The sequence below is a fragment of the Prosopis cineraria genome, unplaced genomic scaffold (assembly GCF_029017545.1).
Source record: "Prosopis cineraria cultivar Desert tree isolate PC_DT_omini unplaced genomic scaffold, ASM2901754v1 PC5, whole genome shotgun sequence".
In the NCBI taxonomy this organism is placed as follows: domain Eukaryota; kingdom Viridiplantae; phylum Streptophyta; class Magnoliopsida; order Fabales; family Fabaceae; genus Prosopis; species Prosopis cineraria.
In genome coordinates this window covers 7,240,371-7,258,623 of record NW_026555336.1, presented here as the reverse complement: position 1 = coordinate 7,258,623, position 18,253 = coordinate 7,240,371, and the positions used below count along the sequence as shown (strand labels likewise).

The 18,253-nt window shown below is 30.5% G+C and overlaps 1 protein-coding gene across 1 annotated transcript; it reads right to left on the bottom strand.

Moving 5' to 3' along the window:
- Window positions 1-15,125: 15,125 nt before the first annotated feature.
- Window positions 15,126-15,843, bottom strand: LOC129311943 (14 kDa proline-rich protein DC2.15-like). Its single transcript, XM_054954453.1, has one exon. It carries the CDS (start codon window positions 15,766-15,768, stop codon window positions 15,367-15,369), a length of 402 nt encoding a protein of 133 aa, XP_054810428.1. The 5' UTR covers window positions 15,769-15,843; the 3' UTR covers window positions 15,126-15,366.
- Between the last annotated feature and the right edge of the window lie 2,410 nt (window positions 15,844-18,253).

The window sequence follows — 18,253 nt, the reverse complement described above, 5'->3', positions numbered from 1 at the left end:
ATGAGGATGATGATAATCATGATGATGATGACAATGATGATAATGATGGTGACGATGATGGTAGTGGTGATGATGATAATGATGAGGATGACAATAAAGATGATGGTGGTGGTGGTAATGATGATGATGAATTAATGGTGATAGTGATGATGATGAAGTAAGAAAGGCAATAAGTGAATAAAATATTAAAATAAAAAGAGAAAGAGAAAGGAAAGAAAAAGGAAAATAGATATACAACATTGTCCTCTTTGATGAACACCTAACCAGACCCCATCTACTTGCGTGATCAAGTAAGACCTCTTTTCAATTATACTAATCCTTATAAGTGTTGTTGCTCATGATCCCCTGATGTATGTTAAATTTAATTGGCCTTTTTACTTCAAAATCTATCTTTAAGTGTGAGTACTACTAATACCCCTGAAATTGTACTAGTTGATTAGGAGTAGAGGATCCCACATGTAATACCATGAGCATTTATTGAGGCAAAGACTTACTCTTTATTAACGATTTGCTCTTATACAAACTTAAACTGCCAAATTTATTATGCCATTCAAAGAAAAAGGCAACAAATAATCAATAAAGAGAGGAATTCATTTAAAAGAAATAACCCTAATAAATCATAATGCAAATGTATACAAAAATATAGAGAGAGGGCTAGACAACTGTAGAGGAAAATTTAATTGCATAATAGTAAAAGATTTGTAATGTTGGTAGGATATCCTTTACTTATGATCTATATAATCCCTTCAGGTGGCTTACTATGTTGCTAAAGATATGCACTTTATAAGTAGTGACTAAGTTATTCTAAAGGAAACATTGCCTGGATGTTCATAATGAAAGGTAATGTTGTCGATCTGATAGTCTTTAGGCCTCTGATCCACTTTAGCTTTCCTTTTTAAGTTTTCAACCTAGTTGATCATTTTTTACCTATCTTTTTAGTGCTCTAACTTTTGCCTAGGTTGCCCTTTTAAATTTTCAACCTACCGAGCTCTTTTTCATTTTGCTCTAACTTTTACCTAGGTTGCCCTTTTCAATTTTAAACCTAACGAGCCTTTTTTTGGCTAATTTGCCTTTTTGGTTTTCAACTTAGCAAGCTCTTTTTTTTTAACCTTTAAATAGGTCACCCTTTTGGGTTTTTGACCTAGTGAGCCTTTTTCTTCTTCTTTTTTTATTTATTATGCTCTAACTTTTGCCTATGTCACCTTTGTAGGTTTTCAACCTAGTAAGCTCTTCTTTTTTAGTCCGCTCTAACTTTTACCTAGGCTTCCCTTTCGGGTTTTCAACCCATCAAGTTTTGTTTTTTAACTTTTGCCTAGGCTGTCATTTTAGATTTTCAACCTAATGAGCCTTTTCTTTAAGTATAATATATCTTAATAGCATCTATGTTAATAGGCTTTGGTAATTATTGGCCTTCTATGTTTGTCAAAATTAGTGTACCACCTAAAAAAGCATGCTTAACAACATATAGTTCATAGTTTGGAACCCATTTGCCTTGATAATCTTCTTGGTTCCATAATATTTTTTTTAAGAACTAGATCTCCTTCTTTAAACTTTCAAGGTAGTAACTTTTATTAAAAGCTCTTGCCATTGTCAATTGATAAAGCTGCCTACAACACATTGCATTAAGCCTTTTTTCATCAATTATGTTCAGTTGTTCAAATCGAGTGCTTATCCATTCACCTTCATCCAATCTACTTCAACAATACTAATAAAGAGGGGATTTCTACCTTAATTGGAGTGACAGCTTCCATTCCATAAACCAAAGTATGAGGGGTTGTGCTAGTTGAGGCACATGTGATAGTTTAATACCCATCTAATGCATAAGGAACTATTTTGTGCTAATCTTTATTAGTTACAGCTATCTTGCTAACAATCTTCTTAATATTCTTATTTAGTACTTCAATTATACTATTCATTTGTGGCCTATAAAGTGCTAAATTATGGTATTTAATCTTGAATTGGTCAAACAACTCTTGAACTGCTGCCTCATTGAGATTGGGTGCATTGCTAGTGATAATCCTCTCAAGTAACCCATATCTACATATGATACTTGTCTTCAAGAATTTTATGAAAATTTTTTGAGTAATATTAGTGAAATAATTGGCTTTCACCTACTTAGTGAAATAATCAATAACCACAGGGATAAAGTGATGACCATTTGAGGCCTTTGAGTTAATTAAGTTGATGACATCAATCCCCTACATGGAGAATGGCCATAAAGATACAAAACTATGAAATTAAGTAGGGAAGCATTAATCTTATTAGAATAGATCTGGAATTTATGACATTTCCTAACATAATTGATATAATCCTTCTCTATTCATGGATTTCCTCCAATACCTTTTGTGCTTCCTTTGAATCCACACAACGTAGCAAGGTCCCATCAAAGCTCCTCTTATACAATATATTGTTGCTAATAAAGAAACCCAAGGTTGACCTTCAAATGGTCTTCTTCTTATTTGAAGTGGAATCCTTTGGGTAAGTTTCATTTTCCATATATATCTTGATATCATAGTACTAAGGTTGGTCATCATTTCCCTCTTCAATATTCAAGCAAAATGCTGGAGATCTTTTAGACTTAATTTGGATAGGTTGGATATAGATTCCACTATCAAGTTGAATCATGGTTGCTAATATAGCTAAAGCATCAGCAAAATGATTTTTATCCTTAGTCATATGATGGAAAATTTTTCAAATTTTTTTATCATACTTGTCAAATATTCTTGGTAAGGGATCAACTTTGGATCTTTAGTTTGCCATTCACTAGTTACTTGTTAAATTATGAGAGTAAAGTCATTATAAACTTCTAAAATTTTTATTCCGAGGTTAATGGTAGCTTGGAGATCACTAATATAGGCCTCATATTTTGCCATGTTATTAATGCAATTAAATCCTAACTTAACAATGATTGGGAATTACTTCCTGATTAGGGATATGATTACGGCTCCAACACCATTCCTATGCATATTTATAGCTCCATCAAAATACATCTCCTACTAGGTTGTGATACTCTCTTCATCTTGATCTTCTCTTGTGAAACATATGTTCTCATTTGGGAATTGGAAAATCCAATGATTGGTGTCCATCTAAAGGGTTTTCTACTAAGTGATCAACTATTGTACTCCCTTTAATGGATTTTTAAGTTTGATACTTTATGTCATACTTAGATGATATCACTTGCCATTTAAAGACTCTACCAGCCACGTATGGGCTCTCAAAAATATATTTGAGTAGACCCATTCTAGAGATCAGCCACATAGTATAATGCAACATATATTGTCTCAATCTTCTTGTAGCCTATACGAGAACACAATAAGTGTGTTCAATCGTTTGGTAACGTGATTCACAATCATTGAACTTCTTACTTAAGTAATAGATTGCTTGTTCTTTTCTCCTAAGTTCATCATGTTGGCCCAACATAGCTCCCATAGAATTGGGACGTATTCTTCAGTAAAGGATTAATGGCCATCCTGGTGTTAGTGGAAATAAAATTTAGGGGCTTAACAAGTAATCGTTGATTTTATTGAATGCTTATTGGCAATCATCATCCCATTTTTCTTAGAATTCTTCTTTAATAGCTTGAATATTGGCTCACAAGTTGAATCAAATTAGCAATGAATCTGGCAATGTAGTTTAACCTCCCCAAGAAGCTTTGAACCTCTTTTTCTATTTGAAGAGGCATATCTTGTATTGCTTTTATTTTATCTAGATCTACTGCAATCCCTTTCTTACTGACAATGAATCCTAACAACTTACTTGATAATGATTCAAAGATACACTTGTTGGGATTTAATCGAAGTTTGTAAATTTATAGCCACTCAAATAACTTCTTAAGCACTAAAACATGACTTCCTCCTTCAATAAACTTAGCAACCATATCATCAACATATAATTTGATCTCCTTATGCATCATGTCATGAAAAAGAGCTACAATTTCTCATTGGTAGGTTGCCCTTACATTTTTTAACCCAAAAGTCATTACTCAATAATAATATGTACCCCATTGTATGATAAAAGTTATTTTTTGTTTGTCTTCCTCATTTATAAGAATTTGGCTATATCCTCGATTACCCATCCATAAATGAATATATATGACTTCGAGCTGTATTATCAACCAAGACATCTATATAAGGCAAAGGAAAATCATCTTTTAGATTGGCTTTATTTAGATCACGGTAGTCAGTACACATTCTAACCCTGCCATCCTTTTTTAGAATGAGGACGACATTTGCTACCCATTGAGGGTACTTGGCCACTTTTAAGAAACCTGCCTGTAATTGCTTCATTATTTCATCTTGAACTACTAAGGATATGTCTACTGTTAACCTTCTCAATTTTTGCTTGTTAAGCTTGATATCTCGGAACAAAGGGATTTTATGAGAGGCAATATTTGGATCAAGGCCTAGCATATCTCAATATGACCATGCAAACACATCCATATATTCTTTAAAGAGTTTAACTATTTGTTCTCTTTTTGGATTATCAACTATTTTAAGTTTTTTCTTATCCTCTTCAGTCCCTATGTTTATCACTTCAATCACTTCTTCATGTGGACACATCCTCATGTCCTCTAATTTGAGGATTTTTGTATATAGTTAGATTATCTCATCATGATTATACTCATAATTGTGCATATTAGAAACAATTAGTGAATCACCATTTAAGGACTTAGGAACCATTTTGTTGGATAGGAGTTTCGAGAAAATCAATTTCTTCGAGGGTGAAAATAAACAACATATGAATAGAAAGAAAATAATGAAGCAGTGGGTGAAAATAAAATGAACTTTATTCATATAATATTCTTTATTCATAGTTCAAATAAGAGTATTGGATAAACATAAAAAAACAACTTAGTCAAAAAAATTACTCTAAGGTAACAAAATCAAGGCTATCCTCAAGCTCCCAATTTTCCAGTGCTTTTCCAGAATCATTAATCAAGATCCATGCAATGATCCTTTGGCCCACTAAAGAAACTGTTGCAATTGTCAGGTTGTTCAAAATTTCAGCAAGTGTTGAAATTTTTTCCACAAGTGAGAAACTTCTTGGTCCATGATCCCTTTTTTCATTAGAAGTAAGGCTTATACCTTAAACCTAGACACTTGTAATTCTCAGATACGTTGATTGGGGATTTGATACCTCGAAGGTGCACACCTAATCCTTTCCCTAATAAAAAATTACTAGGAATAAAAAAAATTAATATAACAATCATTAAAAATTTTAATTTCTTAAAAAGTTACTTTGAAATATCAACTAATAATCTAGAGATATCGAATTTATATCAAAAATTCAAGGAATTAATTTAAAATAATAATATTTTGATACTTTATCAATACATATTGAAGAAGTGTCAAGGCATATCGACATTGAATATGATACATACAAAAATACGCTAAGCTAGTTGAAATATCAGTGTTTCATACCAAAAAAAAAAAGTTAGATGTTAGGTCCCTGACCCTTAAGACATATGTGACATATATGAATATACCCTACTTCTATAACATGTTTTATGAATCAAAATCAGAAATGAGTTGTACTATTAATTATACCTCGCATGGATAATATATTGGCTTTAAAACTTTATATTAATACATTCATGATTATTTATTTATTTTAAAAAAATTATAAATTTTCATAAATTAATTGTTTATGTTTATTTTTAGTACCCATAACTTATTAAATATACAACAATACGTAAGTTCATTAATATATTTTTATTTTTTAAAAAATACATAATTTTCTTTTTTGGCTTTCACTCTAGTGCCCTAGCTAGTCAATAATTTAATCGATGTTGTATAATCAGGACTCAAATTTGAGACCTCTAATTAAGTTGGATCAGTCCCTTAATAGTTGATCCATGCACTTGGTGGTAAAAATATGTAATTATTATGTTTCAGCCTATTCACTTTAAGAAATCATTTTATGAATATTTTATTATTTTTATAATTATTTATGTTTGTAAAATGATTCTAGTTTTGAATCTATAATAAATGTGATTAATTTATTTTGGATAGTTGTTTAATATTTATTTCATTGTACATGTAACCTTTTTGACCGGAAAAAAAAGTTTATTGCACTAAAATATTTATTTAAAAAAAAAAGTTTATTGCAATAAACTTAAATGTATAATATAACTTCATTTCATGAAATAGGATGAAGTTACACACCCCCCTTCTTCTAATGCATAATTTCTGTACAACTGCAAATTTTCTGTAATAACCTTAAATTTTAAATTAAATAAATTTTATTTTAATTGATATTTAATTTATTGATTTTAAGTTTATGACAAATGATGAGTAGAGGCTTAGTGAAATTTATACCTGTTATTTAGATGGAGGTCTAGAGTTGAATATCATGTAAGCCAAATGTTAGTTTTTTTTTTTTATTTGAAAAACTATTAAAGTGTCCCTCACTTCCTATGTATACAAATATATTATAAATAGAATATTAATATAATGAGGCCTTGATTGGTAACTTTGTCAACTAGCTTTGGTTCAATTTTGTAATTTTCTCCACAAGTTTTATATTTTATTTCTTGTTTTCTCTTTGTCGATGAGATTGGCAGATGGGAGTGGAGAGTTTCGCAAGCATTCTTTGTTTTTCTTCTCTTCTCTGTTGCGCGAGCTTCAGTGGGCTTACCTTCTCACCGCCAGCTGTTTGTCTCTTCTGTTCCTTCAGCTGGGCGTTAGTTTCTGTCAGGATTGAGTAGCTGAATCCCTTTCTCATTTCTGCTATATTTCATGCCTATTAGAGAAAGAAACATGCTGAACCAGAAAAGAAAGCTCTGAAACTCCCATCGTTTCCTCCGTCTCTTCCCTCTCTTCCTTCACAATTTTCAAACATCGCCGGCATACGTGAGCATGAAATTTGTAGAAGTTAATGCACAAAACGCAGAGTATGAAATTTTTCCTTTCTTCCTTGCTTTGAGTTGCTGTTAATTGCTGCTTGGAGGTGTTCTGTCACACCCAAAATCTTTCTACTATCAGAGGAGAGATGAATAGGCCATGGGTGGTTTGAACGCCCTTGTTCTTTCTCTATCTGTGCATCACCATAGGTATTACTCTTGCTTCGTGGATCCCTCTTCCTTTGTTTTTGTTGATCTCTTTCCCCTCCCCTTTTTATCGTTACTGCAGAATCATGTTTGAAGTTGTAAACTCTTCTTCCAGAAATTCCTGTGCGTGTAAATGTGTTGTAAAATTTGTCTTCTCTGCTAGTTTGTGCGTGTGGGTGACTGTAGTGATGGAATGGGAGCTGTGATTTTGCTTTCGTGTTGCCGTGTGAGATGTGAACGATGATGATTTAATTTTTTTAAGTTAAGATTGATTTATTCAATGAAAAGAGGGAACTTAAGAAGCTGATTTGTTCGTTAATTTATACATTAAATAGTTTTGAGAGATGGAGTCAAAGAGGAGGAAGTTGGTTTGAGCTTGCAAAAAGAATTAATGCATATGAGATGTTTGACATTATGCTTGTTAGAAGAAGCTTTATTTGATTTTTTTTTTTAACTTCATTGATCCTTATGAATAATATGTTCAAATTAAGTGCTAATACTCTAAGAACTTAAGCTGAATATTCCAAAGGATATTTGAGTATGAAATTAGTATCAAACTATTTGAATTCTTAAAAAAATACAGTTGTAGATGAATTTTGTGATAAGAGATTGAAATTCAAAAAGACCTTATGAGTGGGTTGGAGATGATGCATGGTTAGTGTTTGGGGGAAAAAACAAGAAGAAGAAGAAGAAGAAGAAGATTAAGGAGAGGTGGTATTTTAATGGAATATTGAGCTATGGCTTTTGAGGAATTTTTTATATGTAAAGTTTGCTCTCAAAATTTCAAATTCACTATAGTAAAATTTTAGTAGTAGAAATGTTTAGGAGGAAATTGTTGAAATTATAAATAGTTTATTTAAAAATAGTAATTTAATTTATAGGGTATTTTGAGGAGGAAAAATTTTACTGATATCAAAAGGTGAATCCTCGAATTTGAAATTTCATGTAAGTGGATAGTATCCCAACTGATTTACTAATAAAAAAATTTTCTTTACCAAAATATTACATTTTTATGCAAATTATTTTTATAACAACGATGTGATTATTGGATAATTTTTGATTAAACTATTTTGTTTTGTGAAATTACCTTTATCAGTTTTAAAATGTTAATTAAGAAACACAAGTTTGGACTTTAATTATGAAATTTTATTCTATCAAATATTGGATTGATACAGAGAATGGTTTATGCGAGTTCAAATTTGAAAATAGAAACTTTATTTATTATTGATAATTTTCTCACATATTTAAAAGTGAATTTAAAAGGGACTTATTACAGAACACTAGTTGTTAGTGGTAATTCCGTTAATCATTAGCGCGCCATAGTTATGACTAGCTAGTTTGACTTTCATGAGCATCGCACTTACGTTTGTTATTCGTGGGTCTCATACCTGCGTTTGATTTCTTGGTTCCGAGCCACGTTTGATTAGCATTATCTTTGTGAATTGTTTATCCATGTTTTTTTCGTAGCTCAGACTACATTTGGTTATTTACCCTCATAGACTGTGTTCATGTTTGTTTTCATGGTATAAGCTATATTTGGTTATTTACCCTCATGGATTGTGTGTCCACATTTATTACTTGTTCTGATTAGTCCTCATAATTATAAGTTTTAATTATTTGATGAATCTATTTTTCATTAGTTTTTATTAGTGACATTTATAATTATTTAATGCAGTTATTTGCTTTATTGAAAATAAATGATAATGACATTTGACATGATAATTTAATGAATCAAGATTTTATTTAAAGTTATATAAAGCTCTTTTATGTTGAGGTTTATTGAATATTGTTTGTGAAAATTATCATCTCTAGCGCACCTACTTATTTTTAAACCTTCATTTCATACATATTTCACCATTTATTATTGGATTTATTCACTAGAAATTTATATTGGTCTCAGATTCATTAACTAAAGCTAATTCTACTGCTGACCTCTAAAAGGCATACCACTATTTTGGGTGGAATTTTGCCTCATATTATCTCTATTTGATGTAAATATTTGAACTGATGTATTTTATTTTGAAAGTAAGGTTAAATGTTTCATGTAGCCTATAGCTAAGTTTTTATTTTGATATATGTTATCTGCTAGATGAAAGGAGCTAAGCTCCTGATTGATTATTTATTTGTTGTGGAATTTTTGAGAGCTCCTATTCACAAGGAAGGTTCTCTCGAAATTTTACAAAAATATCAAAAATTTTATTATAATGATTTATATTACGTTTGTTATAATTTTCAGTACAAATTCAACTATATTTTAAAATGAAAAGATTTTTTAATTTTAGATTTAAGGAATGTGTGATATGATTCACATTTTGTACCGGTCGCCTTTTATTTTTAAGGTATGACATTTTAAATTTGGTTTAGTCCCATGCCTATTTCATGGGATGATATATTCTAATCTTTCATGGCGGTACAAATTAGAATCATGTAATTTAAACAAGAAGGAAGAGTGATTTCTTTACCTTAATTGTGCTTGTAATGTTATTATTATGATGGATCAAAGTCAAATTTACATTAGCGGGCCATGAAAAGGAATGAAATGACAGATGGGTTTTGGCGAAATTAACAACCTTCGCAGTGGACACATTAAAGTCCTGTTATATCATGCATCGAAATAAAAAAGTCCTGTTACATCTTAACGCGGGCCTAGGCTTTTCATTCTTAAAAGGAACGTCGTTCAATTTAAACTGCCAAAAAAGTCTAATAATACTTAAATCTAACCCAATTAAATAACGACATTAATACAAGCCTAAAAAGCCCATGAAGGACTTTAAACAAACCCATTTTAAGTGGTGGGTTTAGCACGAGAGAACCCAATGGCAAGAGGGAAATTTTTTAGGTTAAAAGTGGCTGATTGAAGTGTATTTTAAGTATCAAAGACCCAAGGCAATCATATGCACGGGGAACGACCAAATGGGCTTTAGTCTTTCCTTAGTCAGGCTAGATAGGTTGAGAACGTAATGTTTAAGGCTAGATCTTATTTTAGACGTGCAAGAAGGCCAGGCCCAGAGCTGAAGTGTTCCAAAGATGCTCTCCAAGGTCACAAGAAGCTTGAGATCCATGCTCCATGGATTGACAAATGGCATGTTCGAGAATAAAGATTCAAGAAGGTTCATTAAGGGCCCAAGAATGATGATAACAGTGCTAGAAGCCCAACTTAATGTTGTACGAGGCTAATGAGGAGTCAATATTGAAGAGTTCGCTTAAAATATCATGCGATAAGCATGTGCCTTAGGGGAAGATCAAAATTCAAAAGTGACATTCAAGAACACTCTAGAAGAAGCATCAAGAATGCGTCCTTTCAGTGTTAATTATAAGATTAAATTCCAATTTTAATAAGTTTCCTATATATTCAATTTTTTTTAATAAGGCCCGACACAACAGTTTTGATCTCTAACATCACTTTAGTTTGCAACAATTATAAAAGTATTGCCTAATGCATGAATAAGTAATAATTTTTATGTGTCACTATTTATCTTCACTTTAAACAACAATTATTTGGCAACAACTGAAAATTATACTCTAAAGTAGAATAGGCGACAATTTCCAACTATTGCAATAACATTTTAAAATAAGAAACTTAAAAATTATTGCATATAAAACTTCTTTTATTGTAACATTTGAAAATTGTCTCTATTTTAATAGGCAATAAAAAATAAATATTACTTTTTGCAACAATTAAAAATTGTCTATTGTTTACTTAGGTAAAAAAACTATTTTCTTTCATCTTTTATCAAATTTTAGCACATTCTTATTACTTTATTTATTATTTAATCAATCTAATATTTTATTTAAAATAATTCTAAATTTAGTTTAAAAATTACCTCTATATATACTATTTTGTAATATATAACATAATAATAAAGTTGAAAAAGTGATCAGAAGTTGTATTTATATACATGAGGTTCAAGGTTCAAGTGCTAGATAGGAAAAGAAATATTAAATTTTACCTATTTTAAGTTTACTGAATAATTATTGTTATAGAAAGGCAACAACTCGAAATTGTTGCAATAGGTTTGAAGTAAAAATTGTTACCTATTGTCATATTTTAAAACAACAGTTTTCATTGAATATTGCCTAAAATTTTAAAAACTATTGTCTTAAACAAGGTAATTCTGGCCAAAAAAAAGTAACACTAGAATATACAACAGTTGAAAAATGTTCCCTAAAGTTAAAGGCAACATTTTTTATAATTATAGAAATAGTTTTAAACATCATTATAGAGCAAAAATGTTGCAAGGGCCGTTGAGTCAAAGATATTTTCTTAGATGATTCTGTTTTGATTTAGTTTAATTTCATATGTCCAGCTAGGTGGGAAACTTGTTTTTGAAGTAAACAATTTCTTTTTTCTGACATCTCTCATTATTAATGAGGTGGCAACCCTAGCATTTATTTATTTATTTTCAAATGAAGAGAGATCCTTAATCAAAAATGATAACAAGTTAGTTAAATCTGTCAAACAATCTCCTTTCATCATCAATCACTTAATATAATAAGGTGAGAATTGTTCAAAGTAATATAACAAACAAAATCATTTTGAGCCTGCGTGGCCAACAAAATGATTTTAGAATTTGATTCTAGAGTATTTCATACCTTCCAATAAGCAGGACATTCCCATGTACTCGAAAAAGAGGAAGACTTGAAAGAATTGTATATGTTTTGAGAATTTTCTCTCTTTGCGTGAGTTTTGTTGGGAGAAAATAAATGCAGAATGTGAAAATATGATTTACAAATAATTATATATTAGAGTAACAACGAGAGTTATATATGAGAATAACAACAAGAGTCCTTTATGAAATACGTCTCACCATTTTTTATTGATTTGATATAGAGTGTTTATAAATAGTAACTTCAATAGAATAATGAAATCAAAAAAAGTTTTGTCAAAAGAAAGATTATTAGGGTATTGTTCAACTAGTGTAAAGGCAAAATGATGAACTGAAAATAGTCGTCACTAGTCAGGAAACTCTTAGAGAGTAGAGATTATGTTTTTTGATACACACTATACTCTCACTCAAGCAACTATCATTTATTTATAGTCCCTATCATGCTATTTTTAATTTACTTGATTAAATAAATGACTAATAATATCTCTCAACCTGGACTCATTCGACAATTGACTAGCAGGCTACACTCAAAATATTTTATTTAACTGAAAATATAACAACTAATTGTCAAATATATTACATAATTTAATAAAATATCTAACAAGCTTACCCTTGCATCCTCGTATTTTTGTGTGAATACTTTGACTGCATGAAGGGACTGCTCATCTTTTGTGTGTCATGCATGTTTCTAGCCGATCAGATCCTGCTCGAATATCACATGACAAAAAACAAAAAAAATCCCAGAAAAGTTAAAAAGGAAAAAAAAAAGAAAAATCTTCTCCAAATCCTTTTCTAAAATTGAATGGAAGAAAACAATAAGAAATTAAAAAAAATTAAAGTTGGATCATTAACCGTTTATGTGCCCAATCAGGGGCAGAACCAAAACAGGGGGCTTTGGGGCCAATTTTTTTTTTTAAAAGTTAATATATATACTGATTTTTTTAAAGAAATTATATTTAGAATAAAAATTATATTAAAATACTTTTATAATGTACAAAAAAAATCATAAGATAAGAATCATTTAGAATTATGTAATTTTTTTTAAAAAAATAAAGTTATGTCCTAGTATATTTTTTATACATATAATAGAAACTTAAAAAAAATTGTAAACTCCGTGTACTTAAACTAATATTAAACTGGGAAAAAAATATTACATGTCTACCCTTATCCAAAAAATATCCAGAACCAAAATATTAGAAAAAGAAATTAAAACTAAAGCAAGGCTAAAAGAAGAAACTAAAACACGGGAGACATGCATACGCTTGCACTAGTTTCAAATGCAAGCTCTCAGCATAGACTGCATTGAAGTTGGTGAGGATTGAGCGGATATCTTTTGCGATCATCGAACGAGAGCCTATATCGAAGAAGAATTTTGGCCAACCAAAAAGATGGAGGTCTTAAGATTGAAAATTCACAAGAATAGGAGCCATTGTCAAGGTCTAGAGTAAGGTTGAACGGAGGCTGGGAATTCCAAAGTCACTAAGATTTATAGATTTGCACTTGCACCAATTAAACAAGGCAATTTGTCGTCTATCCTTAAGAACAAGAATTTTAATCACTTTGGAAAGCTTTTGTTTTTCCTTTGTACAAATGAAACACAATCCATTAATTAAAAAATTTTATTAATTACACTTCCCCAATTAAGGGATATTTGAAAAAATATTATTAATTGCACATTGAAAAATTCAAAATATTTTATATTTTTTAACATCTTATCTCATGAAAAATGCCCAACATTTTTAAATGTTGTGAGTATATTTTTGCTTAATATGCATGCAGTATAAGAAGTTATGTATGTGTGTAAGGGGGAGTATTCTTTTTATTAAAGAAGGGGCAGGGACTCCTCGTGCTCAGACGCACACAATAGCAATACACCCTCATGCATGAAAATTGCAATGAAGTTGGCCCCCTCAAGGTACAAGTAGGTCTGTCCCTGCATCTAATTATCTTGACCATTCCTATGACATTTGGACGATCCTCTTTTTTTTTTTTTGGCAGAATTGAATGATTTTTCCCCATGCAGATTGCAGAATGAAAAATAATTCAACGTTATAATTACTATCAACCTATCAATAAATAATATTTCAATTTAAAATACATAAAAGTAAAATAATACAACTTACGTGGTTCAAATAAAATATATATGCAAGTGGCAGGAGCTACGTTATTCTAGCTTGTTGGCTAAATTCAGTTTTGTTTTGTTTTTTTTCCTTCTGGTGAAAAGTTTTTCATTTATTAAAAAATGATTCAGTTTCATGGTATTAAAGTATTATGTCTTCATTTTAATACTTTTACCGCGCAACTAGAAGTGATACAGTAGTTTAGGTAACACAGAAGTTGAAAAGCCCAAAATTTAAAATTTGCATTTTAATTCTCAAGTTATTTTTTTATTAATATTTCTATAATTTTTGATAAAAATTTGAAAACTCATAAATAATTTTAAAAGCATGTTTTCAAATTGGTTCTTGGATCATTTCAAAGCATGAGGATTGAGGAGTGCTCTACATGAAATATATATATATATATATATATTAGCTTTTATTCGTGCCAAATAGTACTACAGTTTATTGTTTTTATAAAATTCCTCGGTTTTTCGAACTGATTTTTTAACTTTAAAAATTCATAGCTCACATGTTATGTATCCAATTTACCTGGTTTAAGACTTACCTAAAAGCTTTATATTATACAATGAAATAGTAACCTTTACTCTTAAAAGAACTAATCTGGACAGTGCTGAGGGGGGAAAAAAGATATTGCAGTGACAGAAATCCCTGAAGTAAATACAAAGTATAGATCATCACCTGTTAAACCATGTGCAAAAATCCTTAAAATTGTAGTACTAGCTTAATTAGATATTTTAAGTTCAAATTTTGAAAACACAATAGTGTTAGTAGAGCTTCCAACTAAAAAGATCTCGATCTAGTTTGATCTAGATTAATCTAGATCTTACGAAAGTTTTGAGGTGGGATAGAACCAAGATACCAACGTAGTCAACGTAAAAAAACATATGCAACTCGCATTACCCCCATCTCTCTCTCAACAGACCTGCGAAAAGACTATAAAATATAATTAAATATGATTTCCCAAGAAAAAGAAAGATTTCGCATGCATGTGAAGTGCTCTCTTTTGTTGGGCTCGTGACTAGGGTTCCTGACTCCCTTGTGAACATTAATGACTTTTTTTTTGCAACTTGTTTGATAAATAATAGTATCCAATTTGAAAGAATCTTCACGCGCTGCCAACCCCAAGCGGGCGCGCGCGCACACACGTATGTATGTATGTATGTCTAATTCTACAAGGAAGGAAAATGACAAAAATACAATGATACGAATACTAGTGCAACTTACAAGTGGTCCATTATTTTATATTTCTACTTAGTCAGATCCTACAGAAATGTGGGGGTTGAACGAGCATACCTCATAATCATAGAAAGAAAGCAACAAAGAATGAAACTCAGAAAAAGCTGGAAATTGAAGTAATTCAAACTAAAATTAGAAAGTGCAATTGCAGTTACAATTCCAATGACAATAACAATACCTCAGTGCAAGGATTACTAAATACTGAGTTAGAACTAGTAGCAAACACTTGACACCCATCCAAACACACATTGTTAAAGACACAATAATTAATGAAACAGGACCATCAAATAAGATGACCTAATGCTTAATTAACAATACTATCATTATTATTGGCGAAGCTAGCTAGCGTAGCTTAAGCGCATTGGAAATCTTTTGGAGGATTCTTCTCGCAGGCATTGAGAAGCAAGCTCAGAGAAATGGGGATGTTAATGTTAATGCCGAGAATGTTAGCTTTAATAGCGGTACACAGACAAACAGCAACCTCAAGATCCACGAGCCCTTCAAGCAGTGAGCAACATGGGTGGTCTGGTGGGGACCCCACCACTGCACCAACTGGTCCGTTTAGAATGTTCGCACACACTCCTAGCTTCAGTGCATCTCTGGGACAGCTCTTGGCTGCAGGACTAGAGTTGTAAGTTGGCTTAGGCTTTGGCTGTGGGCAAGTGAAAAAGCAACCACTTGAAGTTGACACGAAGAGAAGCAGATTGAGGCAGAGAAAGAGAGCGAGTGTTGAAGAAGATCTAGAACACTTCATTTCTTTCACCCTCAAGTTGCTTAGCAGTAATTAGGGCTTACTTAGAGCGAGTTATTTGGGGTAATGAAGGAGTGATTAGGGATTACCAATGTGAGTATTTATAGGTGTTTGAGGTAAATGTTTGGTTTTGATGGAGATTAATTAAGGCTATGCATGTCGTCACATGCTTGCAAGATCAGATCACTGTGATGATGACATCTAAGCTATCCAAAATTGATTTTAACGGTCGAGATTTACAATTTTAAACTTACATTTTTTTATGTAAAAAAGTATATTTTCTTAACTTAAAAAGTATATTTTGATCATAGAATTATCTTTAATTTAAATTACGTATCTCTTAAAATAATAATTCATTAAAATATAAAAATACAATTTATATTAAATCTGGATTGTCTAATTTTAATCTTAACTATTTTGCACTAAAAATTATTGGGTTAAGGTGCAAAAATATTCAAAAACCTTTTTTTCTAGAAAATTATAGTATTATCAAATCAGCAATGGTATATATATACCTATTAATTTCATAATAGTCTGATGATCAAACGTTTGTTATCTTCAAAACTTAACCTTCAACATCAAATAAATTGGAAAAAGTTGGCTTTTTTTTTTTATAAAATTAATTGATACTTATGCACTATTACTTATTTTAAGATATTAAAAGCTCCTGGTAAAAAATAACCCAAACTAATTTCAATGCTCGAGGGTTTTATTTGATGCATCGTGGTTCATGTATAAACGACGAAGCCATCATCAAGTTTTAGCTGGCACAGCCAGTGGTTTTAACATAAAGAATACAGTAGAGTAACTTTCTGTTTGCAAAAGGAAATCAATTATTTCACAGGTAATTAATTATTATTCAGAAGAAATGATGGATGCTTTGTCAGATTCATGTCTTGTGGAAAATAAGTTAACAATATTTGAGTTTTGACCAATGGATCACGAGGCACTCCCGTGAACTTCTTTTATGTAATATATTCCCCGATAAACGGCATGTGAGATTTCCACTATTGTATAGTCCGAAAGCATGTGATGTTTTCATAGGGACTTTCTTTTTTTAAGTCGCTAATACTAATCTGTTAGTATTTTGTAATTGTTTTCCAAAATTATGCCTTAGCCTTGTGAACCCTTCAATCTTTCTCCCATAAATTCTCTTTTTTTTTCTCTATTTAAGTTTGTTATCATATTTTTTATAAAATTAAAAAATTTAAAATAATGAATGTCAAACAAAACAACAAATGCGATACTATTTTTATCTCTTTCATACTAAAAAAATTGAAATAATTAACTTCGTAATAATAAAAACTTCAAGTTCATCTCAACAAAAAACGAGGAGGAGAAGGAGGAAGTTATCCATCACTACTATAGTGGGGCAATGGTGCTTTCTTGATTGTAAGCTACTATTCTGATTTCTTTTTTTATAAGGTGTTTTATAAAAAGAAAAAAGCAATACTAATTATAAGATGTTAAATAAAAAGATGTAATAATCTTCCAGTTTTATCTTTAAATTGGAAAAAAGTATTTGTACAAATAACAAGTTAATTTATTTCAAAAAAAAAAAGTTGATTCACTGTCTTCCTTTATTTATTAGGAGTATAATTGAAAGTTTGAATTATTTTTTAGGAAGAATAATAGTTAAGTCCCATGGGGACCAATTAATTCAAGTTAAGTCCCAATTAGTTTCATAGTGCCAACAAAGTCTCTTGGTTCTTCAAGGGTAATAAATCTAATAGTTTTAGAGATTTGCAAGTTTGGCTTTAAATTATGCAACTTCATTGTAATGAATTTGTAATTTATTTTTTAAATTTTAACAAGGAACACAAATTTCATCTTTAATATTGAAAAATATTCTTAGATCAAGCAATTGTATCTACGAGAGGATAAATTGAGTGTTTAGAAATTTTTTGATTAAAAACAAATCTTTCACAAAAAGTAGCTTAATTGAATGTGCAACTGAAGTTTTATCAAAACAAGTTAGCAAAGCTTCAAATACTTCAGTTATTAAAATCTTGTAAAAACACTTGAAAGAAGATTCAAATTAAGTTTCCAAACGAAGTATATAAATAGATTGAAAAAACCTATGAAATTGCAGAATTGAAATCCACTTGAATGAGTCAGCAAAGAACACTAGTGCATAATTTGTTTTTTATAGAGAACTTTTAATTTCAAAGGCACCCGCTATTAAAAATAGAGGTGGTGGCATTTTTGTAATATTGGCTGTCAGTGTATGACTTTCAACATTAGGTTTAAATTAAACCACTGTATAAAATACTTTTAACATTGAGTATTTTAAAATTTTTAAAAACAAAAAATATTACACATTTAACCTGATATTTTTTTTATTATTTATAAGTCTTTCTCAATAAGGAAGTAAAGGGCCAGAGAGTTAGGTTTGTGCATAATCAATTATGCGTCAGGCTAAGTACGAGGTTCAAAATGGTAGATAGATTTGTGTGAACTTATAAATATTTGTGTATAAAAGGTAAAA